The 17,539-nt window shown below is 49.0% G+C and overlaps 6 protein-coding genes across 6 annotated transcripts; 3 read left to right on the top strand and 3 right to left on the bottom strand.

Moving 5' to 3' along the window:
* Positions 1–374: 374 nt before the first annotated feature.
* On the top strand, positions 375–3,476 carry FIBRA_00921 (uncharacterized protein; the record flags this gene model as incomplete). Its single annotated transcript, XM_012322807.1, has 8 exons — positions 375–1,122; positions 1,173–1,183; positions 1,624–1,663; positions 1,717–2,120; positions 2,176–2,591; positions 2,643–2,965; positions 3,019–3,130; positions 3,182–3,476. 8 exons carry the CDS (start codon positions 375–377, stop codon positions 3,474–3,476), a joined length of 2,349 nt encoding a protein of 782 aa, XP_012178197.1.
* Positions 3,477–6,118: 2,642 nt separating this feature from the next.
* FIBRA_00920 (uncharacterized protein) lies at positions 6,119–6,598 on the top strand (the record flags this gene model as incomplete). The annotated part of the gene is made up of 3 exons (XM_012322806.1): positions 6,119–6,222; positions 6,279–6,389; positions 6,442–6,598. The coding sequence occupies 3 exons, from the start codon at positions 6,119–6,121 to the stop codon at positions 6,596–6,598; spliced, it is 372 nt and encodes a 123-aa protein (XP_012178196.1).
* A 414-nt stretch (positions 6,599–7,012) lies between these two features.
* Positions 7,013–10,263, top strand: FIBRA_00919 (uncharacterized protein; the record flags this gene model as incomplete). Its single annotated transcript, XM_012322805.1, has 8 exons — positions 7,013–7,718; positions 7,772–8,004; positions 8,066–8,143; positions 8,198–9,040; positions 9,092–9,706; positions 9,759–9,833; positions 9,890–10,171; positions 10,225–10,263. 8 exons carry the CDS (start codon positions 7,013–7,015, stop codon positions 10,261–10,263), a joined length of 2,871 nt encoding a protein of 956 aa, XP_012178195.1.
* A 179-nt stretch (positions 10,264–10,442) lies between these two features.
* FIBRA_00918 (uncharacterized protein) lies at positions 10,443–12,667 on the bottom strand (the record flags this gene model as incomplete). The annotated part of the gene is made up of 9 exons (XM_012322804.1): positions 10,443–10,877; positions 10,935–11,047; positions 11,108–11,220; positions 11,285–11,678; positions 11,739–11,859; positions 11,907–12,193; positions 12,250–12,286; positions 12,348–12,444; positions 12,498–12,667. The coding sequence occupies 9 exons, from the start codon at positions 12,665–12,667 to the stop codon at positions 10,443–10,445; spliced, it is 1,767 nt and encodes a 588-aa protein (XP_012178194.1).
* Positions 12,668–13,244: 577 nt separating this feature from the next.
* Positions 13,245–14,512, bottom strand: FIBRA_00917 (uncharacterized protein; the record flags this gene model as incomplete). The annotated part of the gene is made up of 3 exons (XM_012322803.1): positions 13,245–14,180; positions 14,232–14,384; positions 14,441–14,512. The coding sequence occupies 3 exons, from the start codon at positions 14,510–14,512 to the stop codon at positions 13,245–13,247; spliced, it is 1,161 nt and encodes a 386-aa protein (XP_012178193.1).
* A 1,526-nt stretch (positions 14,513–16,038) lies between these two features.
* FIBRA_00916 (uncharacterized protein) lies at positions 16,039–17,394 on the bottom strand (the record flags this gene model as incomplete). Its single annotated transcript, XM_012322802.1, has 7 exons — positions 16,039–16,182; positions 16,234–16,506; positions 16,576–16,675; positions 16,729–16,802; positions 16,853–17,108; positions 17,160–17,288; positions 17,348–17,394. The coding sequence occupies 7 exons, from the start codon at positions 17,392–17,394 to the stop codon at positions 16,039–16,041; spliced, it is 1,023 nt and encodes a 340-aa protein (XP_012178192.1).
* Between the last annotated feature and the right edge of the window lie 145 nt (positions 17,395–17,539).

Here is a 17,539-nt window from a genome sequence, read left to right as displayed (position 1 = left end):
TGAAGACCGTGAGCCGATGAAATGGAATAAAGTGCCGCAAGCATTCGCGTATTTTATTCCCTACCTTTTCTTGGCATATCTTGTTCGAAGGGCCAACACGCGCCTGATTCGCCTGCTTTTATTGCCGGTAGTCATCACAAGCATCTTATGTTGTACCTATCGGTATAGGGTCGAAGACCGGCGATACTGTGTCGGTGAATGGATCAGAAGTGAGTGCGAGGTCCTCTGGTGTTTAATAGAGAATACTAACGCCGCTTCCTTTGCAAGCATTGATTGCTTGGCACATTATAGGGAAATCTCTCAACTTCGGGTTCTCAACTCATGGTCGCTTTAAGGTCGGGGAGAAAACCCTCCCTCGGGTAAACGATCCCAATATGCCCCCAGCTTCTAGCTCTATTTTTCCCCCTTGGTTAGCGGATGCCATTGAAGTTAGCATGTTGGTCCGGGGAATTGGCTGGGACTTCGGCCGCCATGTTCATCTACCTCAGAGGACCAGGTCGCTAAATCGAGGTCCATTTCTAATAGCCACCATCTTTTCATTCATCAAGAATTTCGTAATCCTCGACTTATGCGAGTCTCTTGTGAAGCGGCTACCTAAAATTGGGGATTCCGAAGGCAACTCCATATTCGTTGCTGAACTTCCTGGCTACGCACGTTACACCTTGTCTACGGCCATTCACATCATGGTTGGAACTGCTATAATATGCGGCTTAGAGTCATGGAACGACATAATTGCGTTAGTAAAGGTCGGCTTACTGGGTCGGTCACCAACTATATGGTATCCACTCTTCGACAGTCCCTGGAGATGCACGTCCCTTTCAAGATTTTGGGGGAAAGGATGGCACCAACTCCTTCGGCACACGTTCCTTTCTTTAGGAGGATATCCCGGTTATTGGCTAGCTGGCAAAGCTGGAATGGTCATTGGAACTTGTTTTGCATCTGGCATTTTCCATATCGTAGGATTGCCAATACTCAATACTTGGATTGTCGTATTTTTCACGCTTCAAGGTGTGGGTATTCTACTCGAGCATGTCTGGAAGAACGTCACTGGCAGACGGGTCGGGGGCGTCATCGGATGGGTATGGATCGCACTTGTTATATTGGGACTGGGGCAAAGCTGCAGTAAGCGTCTTGCTCGCTCTTGCTTGCATCTCTCGCTGACCCCGTTTTAGCGGATGTGTGGGTAAGCAGAGGAATGTCTGATGCGATTCTCATTCCGGAGTCTGTGAGCCTGGCTAGACGCGTCATATTTCCACTCTTCCAACCCTACGTCTTGGCTCGCATATAAACACCTACTTCTACTTATGTTCAAAACGTTGCGCTCCTTAGCCGAGTGAGCAGTCAGGATAGCATCCAAGTGAATAAAGTAGTGTATTACTTCACGTAAAGTAGGCCTGACTGCAAGATGGTTACTAGTGTGGTATGGTATGGTCATACGGGCGCTTATGTGAGCGGCGTTTGCGACACGTCGCATTTCAGAGCGAGCCAAGTAGTTTTCTACTGCTCCCGAACTGTTCTCCTTGCAGCAACTGCAGTTGCGCTACACCTTCGATAGTTTGGGCAGCATGGCAAGTCTGATTACTGTACTTCACGGATATCACGTTCTGAGCTGTCGTGGACTAGGTTGTTCTCGCAGCATCAATATGTACGAAAGGCGGAAAGGGTGCGTGTATATATATGTTCCACTTGTTTGTCTTTTAAGTTGGGAGTGCACAGCGGTCATTTCGCGACAGTTCCGTGACATGAGCAGGTCTCGGATCGATTCGCTCCTAGCCTCCTTCCCAAAGTTGATACCAACCGGGACGCAGCATACATCGGTGGAGACCGAAGACGTCCGCTATGTTTATCAGCCACTGGAGGACCTGTACATTCTTCTCATAACCAACAAATCTTCAAACATACTGCAAGATATCGAAACGCTGCACCTCTTTGCACGCGTAGTCTCAGATTTATGTAGGAGCGCAGATCAAAGAGAGATAGCGAAGAGCGCATTTGAGCTCTTGGGTGCATTTGACGAGATTGTGAGCTTGGGGTATAGAGAACAAGTCAACCTCATGCAAGTCAGGAATATCCTGGAGATGGAGAGTCATGAAGAGAAGATCCAGGAGATCATTGCCAGGGTATGGATTACGCATTTACCAACGCTCCTGGGTATTAACGCGACTGTGTGTTTAGAATAAGGAGGCCGAGGCCAAGGAAGAACTCAAGCGTCGTGCCAAACAGCTCGAGATGCAGCGGCGAGAACAACAACGGCGCGCTGCTGCTGGTGGTCCTTCTGGGGGTAGTTATCTGGGTGGAGGCGTTACAGGCTACTCCCCTATCCCGCAACGATACGACACCACCCCGGCACCCGTACGTACCGCCTCTCCGGCTCCATCATCCTTGCGCGCCCCTGCATTCAAAGGCAGTGGTATGAAGCTGGGAAGCAAGAAGACGCGACAAGCAGAACTGCTCGATGCACTTGGGGGAGAGGCCTTACTGTCGGAAGATATGTCGACTCCGGGATCTCCAGCTGTCTCGAATGAAATCGAGCCTCCTGTCTCCGCGCCCAAAAATGAGAGAGGTAGCCTGCCCCCCATTGACCCCGAGAGGTAAGACTTCGGACAGATCCTTAAAAGGCAATCTAACCATCGACTATGTAGTGTTCATGTTATTGTGCGCGAAACACTGAGCGTAGAGATGGTCCGTGATGGTGGACTAAACAACTTGGAGTTGAAGGGCGACATGAACCTCCACATTTCCGATCCTGCATTGGCTCGTATCAAACTTTCCATCGCACCGGCTGCTGTCACGTTCGGTCCAGAATTGCAGTTTAAACAGCACCCCAACGTGGGCAAATTTGTGGCGAATCGTGATCGCGTAGTTGCCTTGAAGGATGCGTCCCGAAGTTTCCCTGTTGGCCAGGCACTAGCTGTGCTCAAATGGCGATATGTCGGGAGGGACGAGACCTTTGTACCTCTTTCCAGTAAGCAAATAAGGTAAACCTTGAGATCTTGATACGACTAACCGTTTTGCCAGTCAATTGTTGGCCTACCCCTTCCAATGATGGGACATGTGACGTGAACATTGAGTATGAACTGGAAAATGAGGGTCTTTCTCTCCACGATGTACTAATTTCCATACCGCTTCCGTAAGTCTATCAGTGTGCCTTGCGTCTCCCTTGATCACTGACTTTTTGCAGCGACGGTTCTTATCCGACCGTTTCGTCCCACACGGGTGAATGGGCCCTCAATCCTTCCAGCCATTCACTCGATTGGTCGATTCCATTAGTAAATGCTGAAGACCGCTCCGGTTCGTTGGAATTTGCCGTTGGAGGAGACGACCCTGGCGCATTCTTCCCTGTCAAAGTACAGTTTGTAAGCGAAGGCAGCATCGCTGGTGTGCGCGTGTCCTCTGTCACGCGGGTCGATAATGGAGAAGAGACGGTTTTCTCGGAAGATGCTATAGTCCAAGTAGAAAATTACGCTGTCGTCTAGTTTGGCCGTTCAGTTATTTAATTTATGAGAACAAGAACTAGAGAAGGACTCTGGAAGCGAACGAGCCAATTGTTCTACTGGAGTATAGCTGACGAAGCTAACTATATGCCCTTGCCGGACCGGAAGTAACTTGATTTCTATCGCGTGGGCTTTGGAATGGGAAGGCGTTGCGTTCTCTGTATTTACATTCTAGCTTATAATGTCCCGCAGCGCCTATAAGTAGCGTGACAAAGTCCCTTGGGATGAAACAGTCAAGTGTGAGGCTTGCACAAAAGGCCTGGTCGACCGAGATGCTGATATATTCCAGTTGGAACCGAAGAACATGGGTAAAGGTTTGGCAATGGTTAACAGTACAACGATGGTGAAAGATAGTGTAATTGGACCGACCATATGACACGTCTTCGCTTGTGCAAAACTACTAAGCCTGGTAGTCATGTTAGAACCGTGCGGGGAGAGAGCTCCGCCAGAATCTGTTGAGCTGTCACGTACAAATATGTCGCGTCCAAATGCCACCGATAAATCTATGCCATGATATGCGCACCTTTACGATCTTCCGGCCGGGTCTCGCAGAATACCGTGCTATCAAGAGCTGAACGATCGATGCTCACAGCAGCGTTGGACAAGAAGGATCTTGGATAATCTTGGGGAAAATACCCATATGGAACGGATGTGAGAGGATGCATTCACTCATCGTATCAATCCAGAGTGACAGGTCACCGATGGTCCCATGGTCACTGAGCATGGACGTGCTGCAAGCCTCCCATAGTCAACGAGGCAGCTACAGAGTTGCGGTAATGAATGCCGAGAAGATGGGTCAGAAGACCCGGTAACATGCCTGCGACAAGTTAGCTTTCAGGAAGCTTTGAACATGTGAGCGATGAGTTGCGATATTCGCGCACACGTTCATGAGAATGTACAATATTGTGCAGCGGAGGTTGCAAGTGATGTGCCAGTCTATTAGGCATTCTCCGGTTGCATCAACACAGAGAATTGTCTGAATCCCTTCTAAATGTTGCACATAAGTTATCGTCGGTCGACATGATTGTAACTCTTGATCCATCTACTAATAGGTGTCGTGTCTATTCACGGGCAGATTGACAGAGGAGATTCTAACATTTAGGATGGGTCACTTACCTTTGGCTCATTGGACCTTTCCACACGTCGGCTCTAACATCCAGGCCGAGACGCATGCGGACTGAAGTGTATAGTATCTAAATGGACTGTCACTTCGAAAGTCATCGCACAGTTTGCGGAGAAGTCTCGCCGCCGTATTTTTTATATGTTGGATAGGGTGTTACTTGCGCTCTGTGGTCCGTGGTCACGGTCAGGTTGGTTCTCAGATGATGTTTGGAACTATGACAGACTCAGAACCAATGTCAGCTCGGACAGACAGTGTACGAACTTGTCCAAGTTGATAGTCTTGGTTGCCTGACGGCCGTCATTTCATCTAGTCAGTAGCGATCCATCCTGGCGATCAACATGTCACCGTCAAGTTGTCGCACAACGGCTAAGTGGTTATGACGGATATCTTTGACATAGACCTATAGATGGCATGAGCAACCACTACAAAGCACGCAGGACTATCAACCACTCAGACATGACTGTTCTGGTTCATAAGGAGCAAAGACACAGATACGTTCTATTCACAATTTGTCTGAAATACATGTATAATACCAGCATAACATCAAGATGCGCCCACACATCACAGAAGAGACATCAACAGCGGATAGGAATCATACCTAAATTTCTGCTGCAATTGGGGATGGCTGTGATGATGGGCTTGAACACGTCTGCAGAAAGGGTGAGTACCATGGTTGCAGTAACGGATAAAGTGAATCAGAGACTTGAATGGTTCCAGAAGGAATCACGCCCACAGTGCACAGCACGTCGAGGATTTGCAGAATGTTTACATCCCATTGATACAATCCCATGAAACACTCACCGATTCACGTCTCAATTAAGGTGGCAGCAGGCGATACTCGATAAATGGCACGTGTTAAACACTTTCACACAAGAATGAATCGAATACATCTGTTCGAGTTTGTGGTGAGCCAATAATTCTTCGATCGTATTTGAATGAGAATCAGGTAAGGTATCGTATCCTTCTCACAACCCGAAGGTTCGAAGTGAGCTGAGTTAACGAAATTTTCTCATCAAATAACGAGCAACATTCAGACAAGGGCAGGGAATTCAACACTCACCTTAACAATTCTAATCGGTGTCTTGAAACATACCAGTCAAGTGTGTATCTTCATGCTACAATAGGCATATTTCGTCAGAAATTTAACTTGTCAACCAATCCGACAGCCAAGAAGCCAGGGTTGAAGCATGAATTCTGCTGAGACAGGCAGAGGTTACAAGACACAACGTCACGAATTATCTCAGAAGTATGAGCACGATGTGTAGCATCGAAGAGAAAGTCATTAGACAACTGATTTACAGTAAGGTGCGAGAGTCACTGCCACGCGAAAAGAGAACGAGCGCTTTTCCGATTTGAAGAACGAGTCGAGTCATGTGATACCGCATCGACCGGCCCTAATCTCAGCCACATTCTCGTCAGCTATACAGTTAGTTCCCAGGCTTCCTCGTAAGTGTCAGTGATCCCTTCCTCTCGAATAGCTCAGGCTAGCAAGTGCTTGAAGATGCAGATCTTCGTAAAGACCCTTACAGGGAAGACTATCACGCTAGAGGTGGAGTCTTCCGACACCATCGACAATGTGAAAGCCAAAATTCAGGACAAGGAGGGGTGAGTTGTGTATGTATAAAGCTAGGGTGGTCTTAAGCTGAAGAATTCGCTTCTAGTATCCCCCCAGACCAGCAACGATTGATCTTTGCTGGAAAGCAGCTTGAGGATGGTCGCACCCTCAGCGACTACAATATTCAGAAGGAGTCGACGCTACACTTGGTTCTTCGGTGCGTTAGGACATCCTCACTTCGCTTATACTGTGTCCTCACTTGGTGACAGTCTCCGTGGAGGCATCATTGAGCCCTCACTCAAAGTGTTGGCCTCAAAGTATAACTGCGACAAGCAGATTTGCCGCAAGTGTTACGCCCGTCTGCCGCCCCGTGCGACGAATTGCCGGAAGCGGGGATGCGGCCACTCTTCACAGCTTCGGCCGTAAGCTGACTTATTTGCTGAAAACTATGCAGAATGAACTAATCCTCCTTCTCACTTCTAGTAAGAAGAAGCTGAAGTAGTGGTTTGCGCCTTGTATTGGACTGGTTCCCCATTGTGTACGCTGGTCAGGAGTATGCCATAGGGAAGATTACTTTACATGTACACGATCGTATGCAATCATGACTCTGCATTTCTCCCCTCGCCACCGTCTATTTTGTTGTTGGAATGCGTTGCTGCGATACTGCTAATCCAATAATTTGAGTAATGAGATCAAGTATCAAACACTAATTTGCAATCTGCATCGTGTGATCGGCTTGATCGCGGAAAGCAGTGGCGGCAATACCTAACGTCCTACACTCAGATCACCTGTACACTTTCCTGTTACTGACCACTGGGTTGGCTATTTGCATTTTAACACATGGGCCGCGCTCAAAGGCCACAAAAGTCTGTCAAGCCGTCGCATAAGGTCCAGCGCAATACCAAGGCGGCAAATGTAGCTGGATACGCGAAACGCCAGTCGCGCCAGTCGAAAACACCCACGGAGGCGGCCATAGCCAACATATATGAACATCAGCAGGAGAAAGTTAGACGTGGAAAGGTGAAGCTTCAATATGGGAGGGATGAGCTAATCGGTGCCGGGCGAGATGATAGTGGGAGTGAAAACGATGACATGGGATACAGTGGGAAGCAACGCGCTAAGCCCAGACTTGTGGGCGAGGGTGAGGACAGTGAGCAGATCGGAGAAGACGAGGATGAAGAAATCGACAGCGACGAAGCATCAAGCAATGATGGGTCGGATAACGAGGCATTGGAACAAGAAGCGTTAGGAGGAGAGGGATCAGATGACGAGGAGCCGAGCGAGGATGAGTCGGACGAGGAAGATGGTTCTGATGCTGAAGACCAAGTGTCTGCTTTGGAGGAAGATGGAGAGGACTCGGCAGCGTTGCAGGAGCTTGAGCGTTTTGTCACTGGGTTGGACGCAGGGCAGAAGCGAAAAATGCCAGACGGAAATGATGATGAGCGGGGGACTGAAGGAGACGGAGACGGCCAGAGGGAAAGGAAGAGGCGACTACTCAAGGAGAAGACGGAGGCGGGAGAAGAGAATGAGTTTGCTGCTCATCTCGGTACGTCTCAATGTCTGAGTCTTCTCGCTAAAAGCCCCTCATATCTACTGTAGGAAGCGGGAAGCTTAAGCTCGAGGACCTGCTTGCTCCACTTACATCACAGTCGTCGAATCTGGCATCACTCAGAAAATCGGCCAAGCTCCTTGTGTCGCAGTCTGGGGGTAACAAAACTTTGACCGCACCGCTGCCGCAGCGAGTAGCTGAGCGGCTGGATCGTGAGGCTGCCTACGAACAGACAAAAGAAGAAGTGGACAAGTGGAAAGCTACCATGCAGCGCATTAAAGAGGTTCATCTCCTGCTTCAGTACATGATGTAACGCGAGATTCACAATTAATTTCGGATAACAGGCCGAGCATCTTAGTTTTCCGCTCCAAGCTCAACCCACAGGGAAGACTTCGAACTTGGAGCTTGCTGCGAAATTCAAGGTAAGTATATTGCTAGTCATTTCTGATTACATTATCCGACGCCGTACTTCACAGCCAACCACTGAGTTGGAGAGCGCGGTTGACAGACTACTCAAATCGGCCAAGCTGCGCGATGACGACATTGCTCAAACCGAGTCGCTTAAGATGAACCATCTTTCCGTGGAAGAGGTTGCAACGCGTCGAGCAGAACTTGCCAAGATGCGCGATTTAATGTTCCGAGCTGAAGCGAAGGCGAAACGGGTTGCAAAGATCAAGAGCAAAACATATCGTCGCATGAAAAAGAAAGAACGTGGACGACTAGCAGCGAAGTTGGGTGAAGGTGAGGAAGACGAGGATGAAGAAGACGAGAATGTACGGATGCGAAGGGAGACAGAACGGGCGAGGGAGAGAGCCACGTTGAGGCACAAGAACACCGGGAAGTGGGCAAAAGCGATGAAGGGAAGAGGGGAATTGGATCAAGATCAGCGTAGAGAGATCTCCGAGATGTTGGAGAGGGGCGAGAAGCTGCGAAGAAAAATTAGAGGAGACAAGGAGAGTGGAGATGAAGAGAGTGATGAGGAGAGCGACGATGGAGAATCTGGAGAAGATGCAATCCAGCAGATCAAGACGAGCGCGTTTGAAGAGCTTGCAAGTCTCAATGACGGTATGAATGCAGGTGATGTAGTGGGCAGGAATACGGGCAAGAGCATATTTGAGATGAAGTTCATGAAGAATGCAATGACTCGAGAACAGCGGAAGGTCGACGAGATAGTCGATGATTTCGTCAAAGAGATGGGCGGCCCAGTTCCTGATGAAGATGTTGAGGGTGAGGTGTTGGCGACTGGTGAGGAGCGACCGTACGGAACAGCGGTCCAGCGCACTGGTGGTCGTGTCACATATCGCCCGGGTGCTCCTGTGGTTAGCAAAGTATTGTTCCTCCGGCCGACTTAAGCTGACATGTTATATCAGATCTCCGCACCCCGACCAGGGAGGTCATTTGAATCCGACACCTCCAGTGTTACTCTGAAATCTACTGACCTTGTCGGTTCCGGGCAACCGGATTCGCTGATGACGTCTCCCGTAGCTGAGCGTTCATCACCTCTTTCCCCACCGGAAGTTGTCAACCCATGGCTTGTTCGAGCGGACGGCGCAGATAGGCCTCTCCAGAAAAAGCATGAAATTGCGATCAGCAAGAGCAGTGCTAGTGCGGAGAAATCAAAAAACAGGTTGTGGAAACGACAAATGAATCTGGTAGAGGAAAAGGAGAAGGCCCAAGAAGATGCTGCCGTGGACATTGTAATGACCAACGTCTTGACTCTGGATGAAAGCAGCCACAAGTCCGCGCGTCCTTCTCCAAAGCATAGCCAATCCGCTTCAATCACTGATCAGATACCTCAATCATCAAGAAAAAATCGAGAACATGGTGGCAGCGACTCCGATGCCAATAGCGAGGTCGATGAGCAGGAAATGCTTCTTGCTCAGAGCAAGGGCAAGGGTAAAGGCAAGGGCAAAGCGAATGGTGTCCAAGCTTTTGAGCAACGAGACCTCGTTGCGCTTGCATTTGCAGGCGACAATGTTGTTCAGGTATAATCCCATTCTTTTCGCTGCTGTAGTAATGGCTGATCAATTTTCTCAGGAGTTCGCTGAGCAGAAACGTCGCGAAATGAAGGAGGACGCACCCCACGAAGTGGATACTACTCTACCTGGATGGGTATGTTTCTTGAGTCACTACTTTGGCTATGTCATTCCTGACTATGTGCGCCGCAGGGATCGTGGGGAGGCAAAGGCGCTAAGAAAGCTCCGCCAAAACCTCACCTTATTAAGAAGATCGCTGGCATAGACCCTTCTAGCCGTGCCGACTACAAGAAACCGCACGTTATCATCTCCGAGAAGCGTGACAAGAAAGCCGCAAAGTACCTTGTCAAAGACTTACCCTTCCCATACACCTCCAAAGCGCAGTTCGAGCGTAGTCTCGCGGCGCCACTGGGCACTGAGTGGAATACGCGTGTAGGATTCCAGCGGGCGACTTTACCGAGGGTTGTCACGAAGGTGAGTAACACCAAGCCGCCGGTCCTCGTTGTGGCTGACGTCGATTCTTTCAGCCCGGCACTATCATCTCCCCACTTGAGAAACTCACTTGAACGCAACACTCTAACGGCATAACTTATACTCATGTCTTTGTTCGCGCTCTTCATGGTATACTTGCTTCATTGACACGTTGCATCCTAAAATGTATTATAACTAGTGACGTTCCTCTAGTACTAAGCGAAATGTCCGGGTCGTGTACAATATATTCGCTGACTACATTATTCCCCGCCGCCTAATTTTCACCCATCGCTAATGTCACAATTGCATATACGTTGGCAACTACTATTACTATCCAGATGACCCATCCCAAAATGGTCATAAGCTTGCCATTAGAAAAGTCCACCAACTCTTCCACCACTTCTACGTCTACAATCGTAATCTCCGCTATGGCGGCAGACGCGGCTTCGTCGTCGTTCACTGCGCGCGGTGCGTCATGTCGATCATTCATTTGTGCAGGTTGTTGCTGTCTTGAAAGTTTCTTCACGCTCATGAAGCGCTTGGAGGAGGTAATGTATATAAGCGGAAAGACGACGAAGGGGAGGACAATAGATAAAATAACTTGAGATATGATGAGGAGCGAGCTGATTCCACTGCGTCCGAGAGCTGCTGCAACTGCCATGGAGGGTACCAGCCCGATACATCGAGTCAGAAGCCGCCGAAGGATAGGCTGGCAGGAAGGTTCAGCGTTGAGAAACTGCCAAGATACAAATACAGACGAGCTCACTGAAATTCTCCAGCGAATGAAACCTTCGGAAACTGTCTGGCCAGCTAGCGTGGCGACGATGGAGGAGCTCTGACCGGCAGCCAATAGTGCGAGGGCAAACAGGACTGCAGCAGCTGATGGATTACAAAATGTCAGGCATATATCCAATCCGTAAGTGCTAAGACAGCGCCCACGCTTTCCAAGCAGATCTTGCAGCAAGTAATATGCGTCGAAGAGAGTTGCGGGGGATTGATTCCCTGTCTGTCCGAATCCGTAGTAAAACTCCGCACTTGCAAGCATCAAGATCCTGACAGGAGGTATCTGCTCAGTCATGGTTGATGTCCATATACAAGATGGAAGGGTAAACCCACAAAGCGTTAATCACGACCGCAATCCCGAGGAGACTGATGCACATGTCGATGATACCATGCGAGAGGTGCGTGCGCACAAACGCGAACGAATTGTTCTCCCTTTCGGTGTGTCTCTTCGGTTCATCTGCGTATTCCTCAATAGATGTGACGGAGAAACAGCCGCGCAGAAACCGGAGTGTGCTTCTGGAGATGGCCTGTGGGCTCCACCGCTTCGATAGGGTTTGAGGTTCGGATGGCAGATCGAAGCTGTCGTTATCAGAATCTTTGGCTTCCAGTTTGGCAAGCGCTGAACCGATGTCTAGATCGTCTGTAGGCTTTTCTCGTTCTTGTGTCGCGAAGGCTGAGCCAAGAAAAAGGGAGTGGGGCATGACAGTAGCCCCAAGGATACCAATGGCTAATACAGGAAGGTACGTGATCAGATCTGATATTGTGACGACGATGGGAATACACGAACAATTGTATAAACCCTCCGAAGTGACCAGGACTTTGGAAGGCACAAATCCGTCGAAGGCGGTTCTCCAATCTACATTGGCTTTGGAAATGATCACAGCCATGCATACGAGCACCGTGAAGACCTGTAAAGGGTGAGCCGATGCTACACTACGAATTGATCCAAACGCACTAAAGCAGCTATGAGAATCTCGAATAACCTTACCGGCTTCCCACCGAGAGGATTCCGAACTGCCAGCAAGATGAGGACATCGGACGCGGTCAAGAGCACACCTGCCCATAGTGGTACTTTAGGAAACAAGAGACAGATGGCAATAGCAGAACCCAGAAGCTCGGCAAGATCGGTAGCTACGATAGCAATCTCTGCCAGGACATACAGAGGATACAGTACCAGCCATCGCCAAAGAAGCGTGTTTTTAGGACGATCGTGCAGGAGAAGTCGGCAGTGTGAAGCAAGATCTGCCAGAAACAAAGAGTCAGTAATGCACACCTGTTCGACAGTTCAACCAATGTACCTAGTCCCGTAACACATCCTAAGCGCGAGGAGAGCACCTAGTCAACGCATGGAGACCTGTGACTTAGGGAACATGTCACAAACTCTAAGGAAACCAACCTGCATGTACACTGCAATCAAGCCGGATAGGAGGATCACGAATAGCAGCTTATACCCGAACTCCGATCCTGCTTGTAGGTCCACTCCCCAATTGCCCCTGTAAAAACGCTTTAAGAATGAAAATGCGATAAAATTGACGATGATGCTTACGGGTCAAAATACGCTACAGAACATATAATACCCACTCCAGTGTGTTTCATAGCATGGTTTAGTACGACTGACGCAATCGCCCGCAGCTTTGACCAAAATACCGCGACATGACCAGATTTGCAGTCATCTTGAGCGCCGGGACTGGTCGGTGGGCTCGCTGCGCTGGACATGAGTGCAAGAACCGGGGGGCGTCGTGATTGAGAACGAGGAGAACCGTGGCATTAGGACCGGTCCCAAATATGTATCTCGAACCAATGCAACGGATGAGAGAACGAGACACTGGTGCAGCGTGCTCTCCTGAGCCCAGTCACGCGGCGGCCTGTTCCGAAACTTGACAATGAACTCCACCCGCCTCTTCTTCCGTGTCAAAATTCAGGCGCGACGTTGTCTCCAAAACAAACATCGTGAGGGGCCTGGTGCTGGTTGCAACGGCACATCTGACTATTGTCATTACCTCTGAGAGCAAATCAAGTCGAGAAAATCAGAAGCTAGCTACGGCCGACGCTGGCAGAGTGTACTCCGTTCCAGCTCCACTGACGCCCGACGACTGAAAACCTCAGCGATCGTTCGCTGGGAATCTACTAGGTTGATGATACGAAAATACCACGGGGCGTCATATGTGGGAGCGTACATGAAAATTACCATTACAGAATTACACGGATATGAGAATTACAAAACCACGGATAGCTACTGGAGCGTAGTCAGAGAACCTTCGGAGGATCGGACGCCCAGTGCATGAGCTAGATCTCAAGCGAGATGCTCCAAAAACCTTGAAGCGGACGTAATGCCCAGCGGTCTTGAAATACGATGTTCACGCAGTCGCGGGTCGCCCATGAGGCCGTCTTGTGTAGTTATATATAAAGACGAGCGGCTTGTGGAGACCGGAGGTCGGAGACTCCGCAGCAAGACATCCAAAAAGCCAGCCAGGTCCAGACGGTCGATGCACTCAGTAAGAGTATTCACAGTCTTCGCCCATAGGTCCGAAACGAAAGTAGCAACTAAAGGTAATCTAGTCCCAAGTATTGGTTGTGGGCGAGCGCGGGTAGCCAGAAGTTCCTCGTTACGCCCTACAGAGGTTGATGAGTCCATAGTGATCAGTGCGAGCAGCGGCGCAAGTTTGCGGAAACGGCTCTTGCTAACAGCAGCCCCAGGTGAGGTGCGGATTCCCAGTCCGTAGAAATTTGCGGGACCACTAGGGACGTTGATCAAGTCAACCAACGCCCTGTTTGCCAACGTGCTTTCTGCAGGTTTGATATACGGCTCCGTCAGCTGCTGCCTACGCCCTCCATCATTTGCCTGATACCACACTTTACACGCCAGCCATTGTTTGTCGCATGACCGACAATGTTGGCCGCTCTCTGAGTTTATGAGACAGCAGTCTTCGCAGATTGGGATGGAGGGGACGGGTCCTGCGGATAAGAAGGGACTAGCCGGACTGGAGGAAGCCATAACAAATTTGGAGATGGTAATCGGCGAACGAGGAACGAAGAACGGAGATGGAGGTAGTTGAGGCGTGGGAATCGTGAGCATAAGAGAGGGAAGTGGTGGCATAAGCGCGCCGGAATTGAGATGTCGATCCTCTGCGTTGTGTCCTGTAGGTGTCACTTGACACAGAACATTATTTGCATGACAGCTAAGCACCTCTGGACGTAGTTGGCTAGCCGGGATCTCGTCACCAGACCCCTAGAGAATACTATCTCAAAGTACTGAGATGTCACACATCGCAGGACTCACCTGGATGATTTTACTGAAAACAGCCCCCGATTCAGTATCTAATACCTGAAGAATTGCTTGAACATCTTCCAACTGTGTTGGTTCAGTGACCTCTGAACGGGCAGTAACATAAACAGAAGATTCATTGCTACTATCGTCTGTGTCCGATGGAACCTGCAGCGAAGCAAGGTTTTACTAAACGTAGATGAACAGATGAGCGCGATACGTACCGGATCTTGAGTTCGGAAGCCGTCATATCGGTCGGATACATAACGCCGCTGGGAAACGTCCATCATCTCCATAGGCAGAGAGGCGCGTCTATAACCTGGCAGATTGGCAGGGGATGACACAATCCTTCTGGTCCTTCGTAATCGGGGTCTTGGTAGGACGCAGGGCTGACCGGTATATTGATGCTGCAGATGACGTCGAGGCTTGTGTGAGCAACTGCAGATCGGTGACGATAACAACACTACCTTCTCAGCTACATTCGATGTCTCCCGAATACATTCGTTCTATTTATGAAATCAATACCACATTGGTGAGGAGACACAAGACAGTCGTCATCACCTGATAGGTCCTCGAAGCTCCACATCCTGCTGGAGGATTGGGATTGGACTGGCATGTGGTCAACAGCATATCCCATAAAATCAAATGTCAAGTACCTCATGCGAAATACCCTCCATGCTGAACACCCTATCGAAGATAGGCGCAGGCTGACACATTGTGATATATCATGTTTACATGTCACAAGATATTACTCAGTGAGACGTACCGGCCTGGTTCCCCGCGGAATCAATCGAACCCAAGACTGGAATAGAGGATTCACACGATGTCCAAAATGAGGCCTGGAATGACTCGCCTGGCCAGAGTCGACAGAATTAGACCTTTGTCTATTTCTTTCAAATCCGCCTGTAACCATCATAGAGATACCCTGTACCTGCTTGTGCTAATCGGAAACTTACAGTTTTGTCCGTTAAATACCATGTCTGTTGTGATGTAGCCTCTAGGATATATTTTGATGTAACTAGGAGAGTACTCACTTGACCTGTAATGACAGCATAATTCACGAGCAGATTCGGGGAATTTAGGCCCCTGCCAATACGAACGCCTTGTCACTGACGCGCCGGGGAAAGTCGAATGCGAAAAGGAACATACGGGTCGCGGTTTGACGATAATGTTTACAAATCGACGAGTGTTCTTGATAGCCACTCGCAACATAGTAGATATAAATTACATATAGGTTGAAGGAAAGACCCTTTCACAAAGAGAGAATGGAGAGGTGGATGACGGTTGAATCGAGCTTGGGTTAAGCCGCCACCGCCATAAGAGGCAATCAACACCAGCCCCATTGATGTTTGCGCGTGTATGGTTGTGGATCGTTCGTCCGCCATGGCAGGAGCCGTCTACTAATAATGCTCAGGTTCCTAAGACATCTTTCCGAAACATGCTCTTCTCGGAAATTCATGTTCTATAGAAGAATCCCTGGTGATCTCAGGTTGTACATCTTGTTCGTTAGGCAACGTCGCACGGTACTTTGTAGTGCCGTTATGTCGAAATCTCCTACTGCTCTCGATTCTGAGTGTGTATCGTGTAACTCTCAATGTCTGAATTTGAGAGACAAGGGTGCACATTATGCAGCTCACTCTAACGAATCCAGAGGCCACGTTCATAGGAGGACTTCCCATTCTGCTGATCGCAATGTCATGAAGCTCTACAGAGCTGTCACATAATCATAGCCTCTTGAGGAATAATTCTGCGCTGCAAATTTGTTCTACATATTAACACAACTAAATTGTCCTTCTCTTATTACGTTCCACCTATTTGTCTCTCAGGCTCCGCCACCTCCCTTGTAGAATTTGAGAACATCTTGCACATCGTCCCTGCTTCCCAGGAACACAGGGCACCGTTGGTGAATACTGGTCGGGACAATGTCAAGGATGCGCTTTGTACCCGTGGTGGCGAGTCCTCCAGCCTATTAAAGTAGGTCACATATTGATCTGGTCCTTGATAGAGTAGGGCGTACCTGCTCAGTCAAGAAGGCCATAGGGAATGCCTCATACAGCAGACGCAGCTTCCCGCTCTTTGACTTCTTGTCATCAGGGTAGCCAAAGATTCCACCATAGAGTAGCGTGCGATGCACGTCCGCGACCATGGATCCGATATATCTTGCGCTATAAGGCGACTTACCCGATGGTGGAAATTTGAGACTGTTCAAATAATTGACGACCGGGGGGTGGAAGTACATTGCGTTTCCCTCGTTGAAGGAGTAGATTTTTCCGCGCGGAGGAATCCTAATCTAAACAAAAAGGAATTATAAAATTAGAGATTCCGAGGAAAAATAAGTCAACAGAGTAAATTGGCACACATCTGGGTGAGTTAATATGAATTCTCCAAGAGCCGCGTCAAGCGTATAGCCGTTGACACCATTGCCAGTAGTGAGCACTAAATTTGCTGAGGACCCATACCTATTGAATATTAGATGAGACTGGATGAAACTTGCGTGAAGACTGGTACCAACATCGTGTAACCGGCCGCAACCATTTCACTTCCTGGTCTAAGTACGTCCTCGATGGTCCCTTTCGACCCAGGCTTCTGCTCCATATGTCATATAATGTATCTTAAAAGGTAAATTGATAACTCACGATGCGGTAAATTCCAAAAATAGTCCCAATATTAACGCCAGCATCAATGTTGCTGCTGCCGTCCAAAGGATCGAACACAACGCAGTAGTTCCCCTTGTACTTGTCCTCAATAATAACAGCCTCCTCAAGCTCCTCAGAGACGAGAACCGCCGTCTTCCCAGATGCACGGAGTGAATTGATCATGATGTCGTTGGAGAGGACATCGAGCTTCTTCTGCTCCTCGCCTTGGACGTTGGTTTCACCTGCTAAACCAACGCTGAGACGTGCTTGAGTACGAATTTGGTGCAAGAAGTTCTTAAAAAGTCACAGATTGATGAGGCGCGCCTTTCGTACATTAGTCGCGATGAATTTCGATGTCGTCTGGATAGCTGTGAGTAAAAGTGTGAGATCGCCTGTCGCTACAGCCCCAGCACGGAACTGATCGCTCAAAACATGGCTAGAAATACATGTGGATTATAAGCTCACTCTCATTTGAGAAAATGATGGTGAAAGTACCGAGTGAGGGTGATAATATCGGTGCTCGGAAGCTCCTCTCCAGACATGATCGTTGTATGAGACTCACCGCTGTCCTCTGAGCGCTTGTATCACTGACGTCAGCTTCCGAGCGCTAATCCTTTTTTGGCAATCAAAGTCTTTTTCGCTTCAAATCCGGGGTTTCAACTCGCGGGAGTCACGGTAGTACTGCAA

Source organism: Fibroporia radiculosa, assembly GCF_000313525.1.
Source record: "Fibroporia radiculosa TFFH 294 genomic supercontigs, scaffold400, whole genome shotgun sequence".
Lineage (NCBI taxonomy): Eukaryota > Fungi > Basidiomycota > Agaricomycetes > Polyporales > Fibroporiaceae > Fibroporia > Fibroporia radiculosa.
This window is presented reverse-complemented; position numbering and strand designations above follow the sequence as displayed.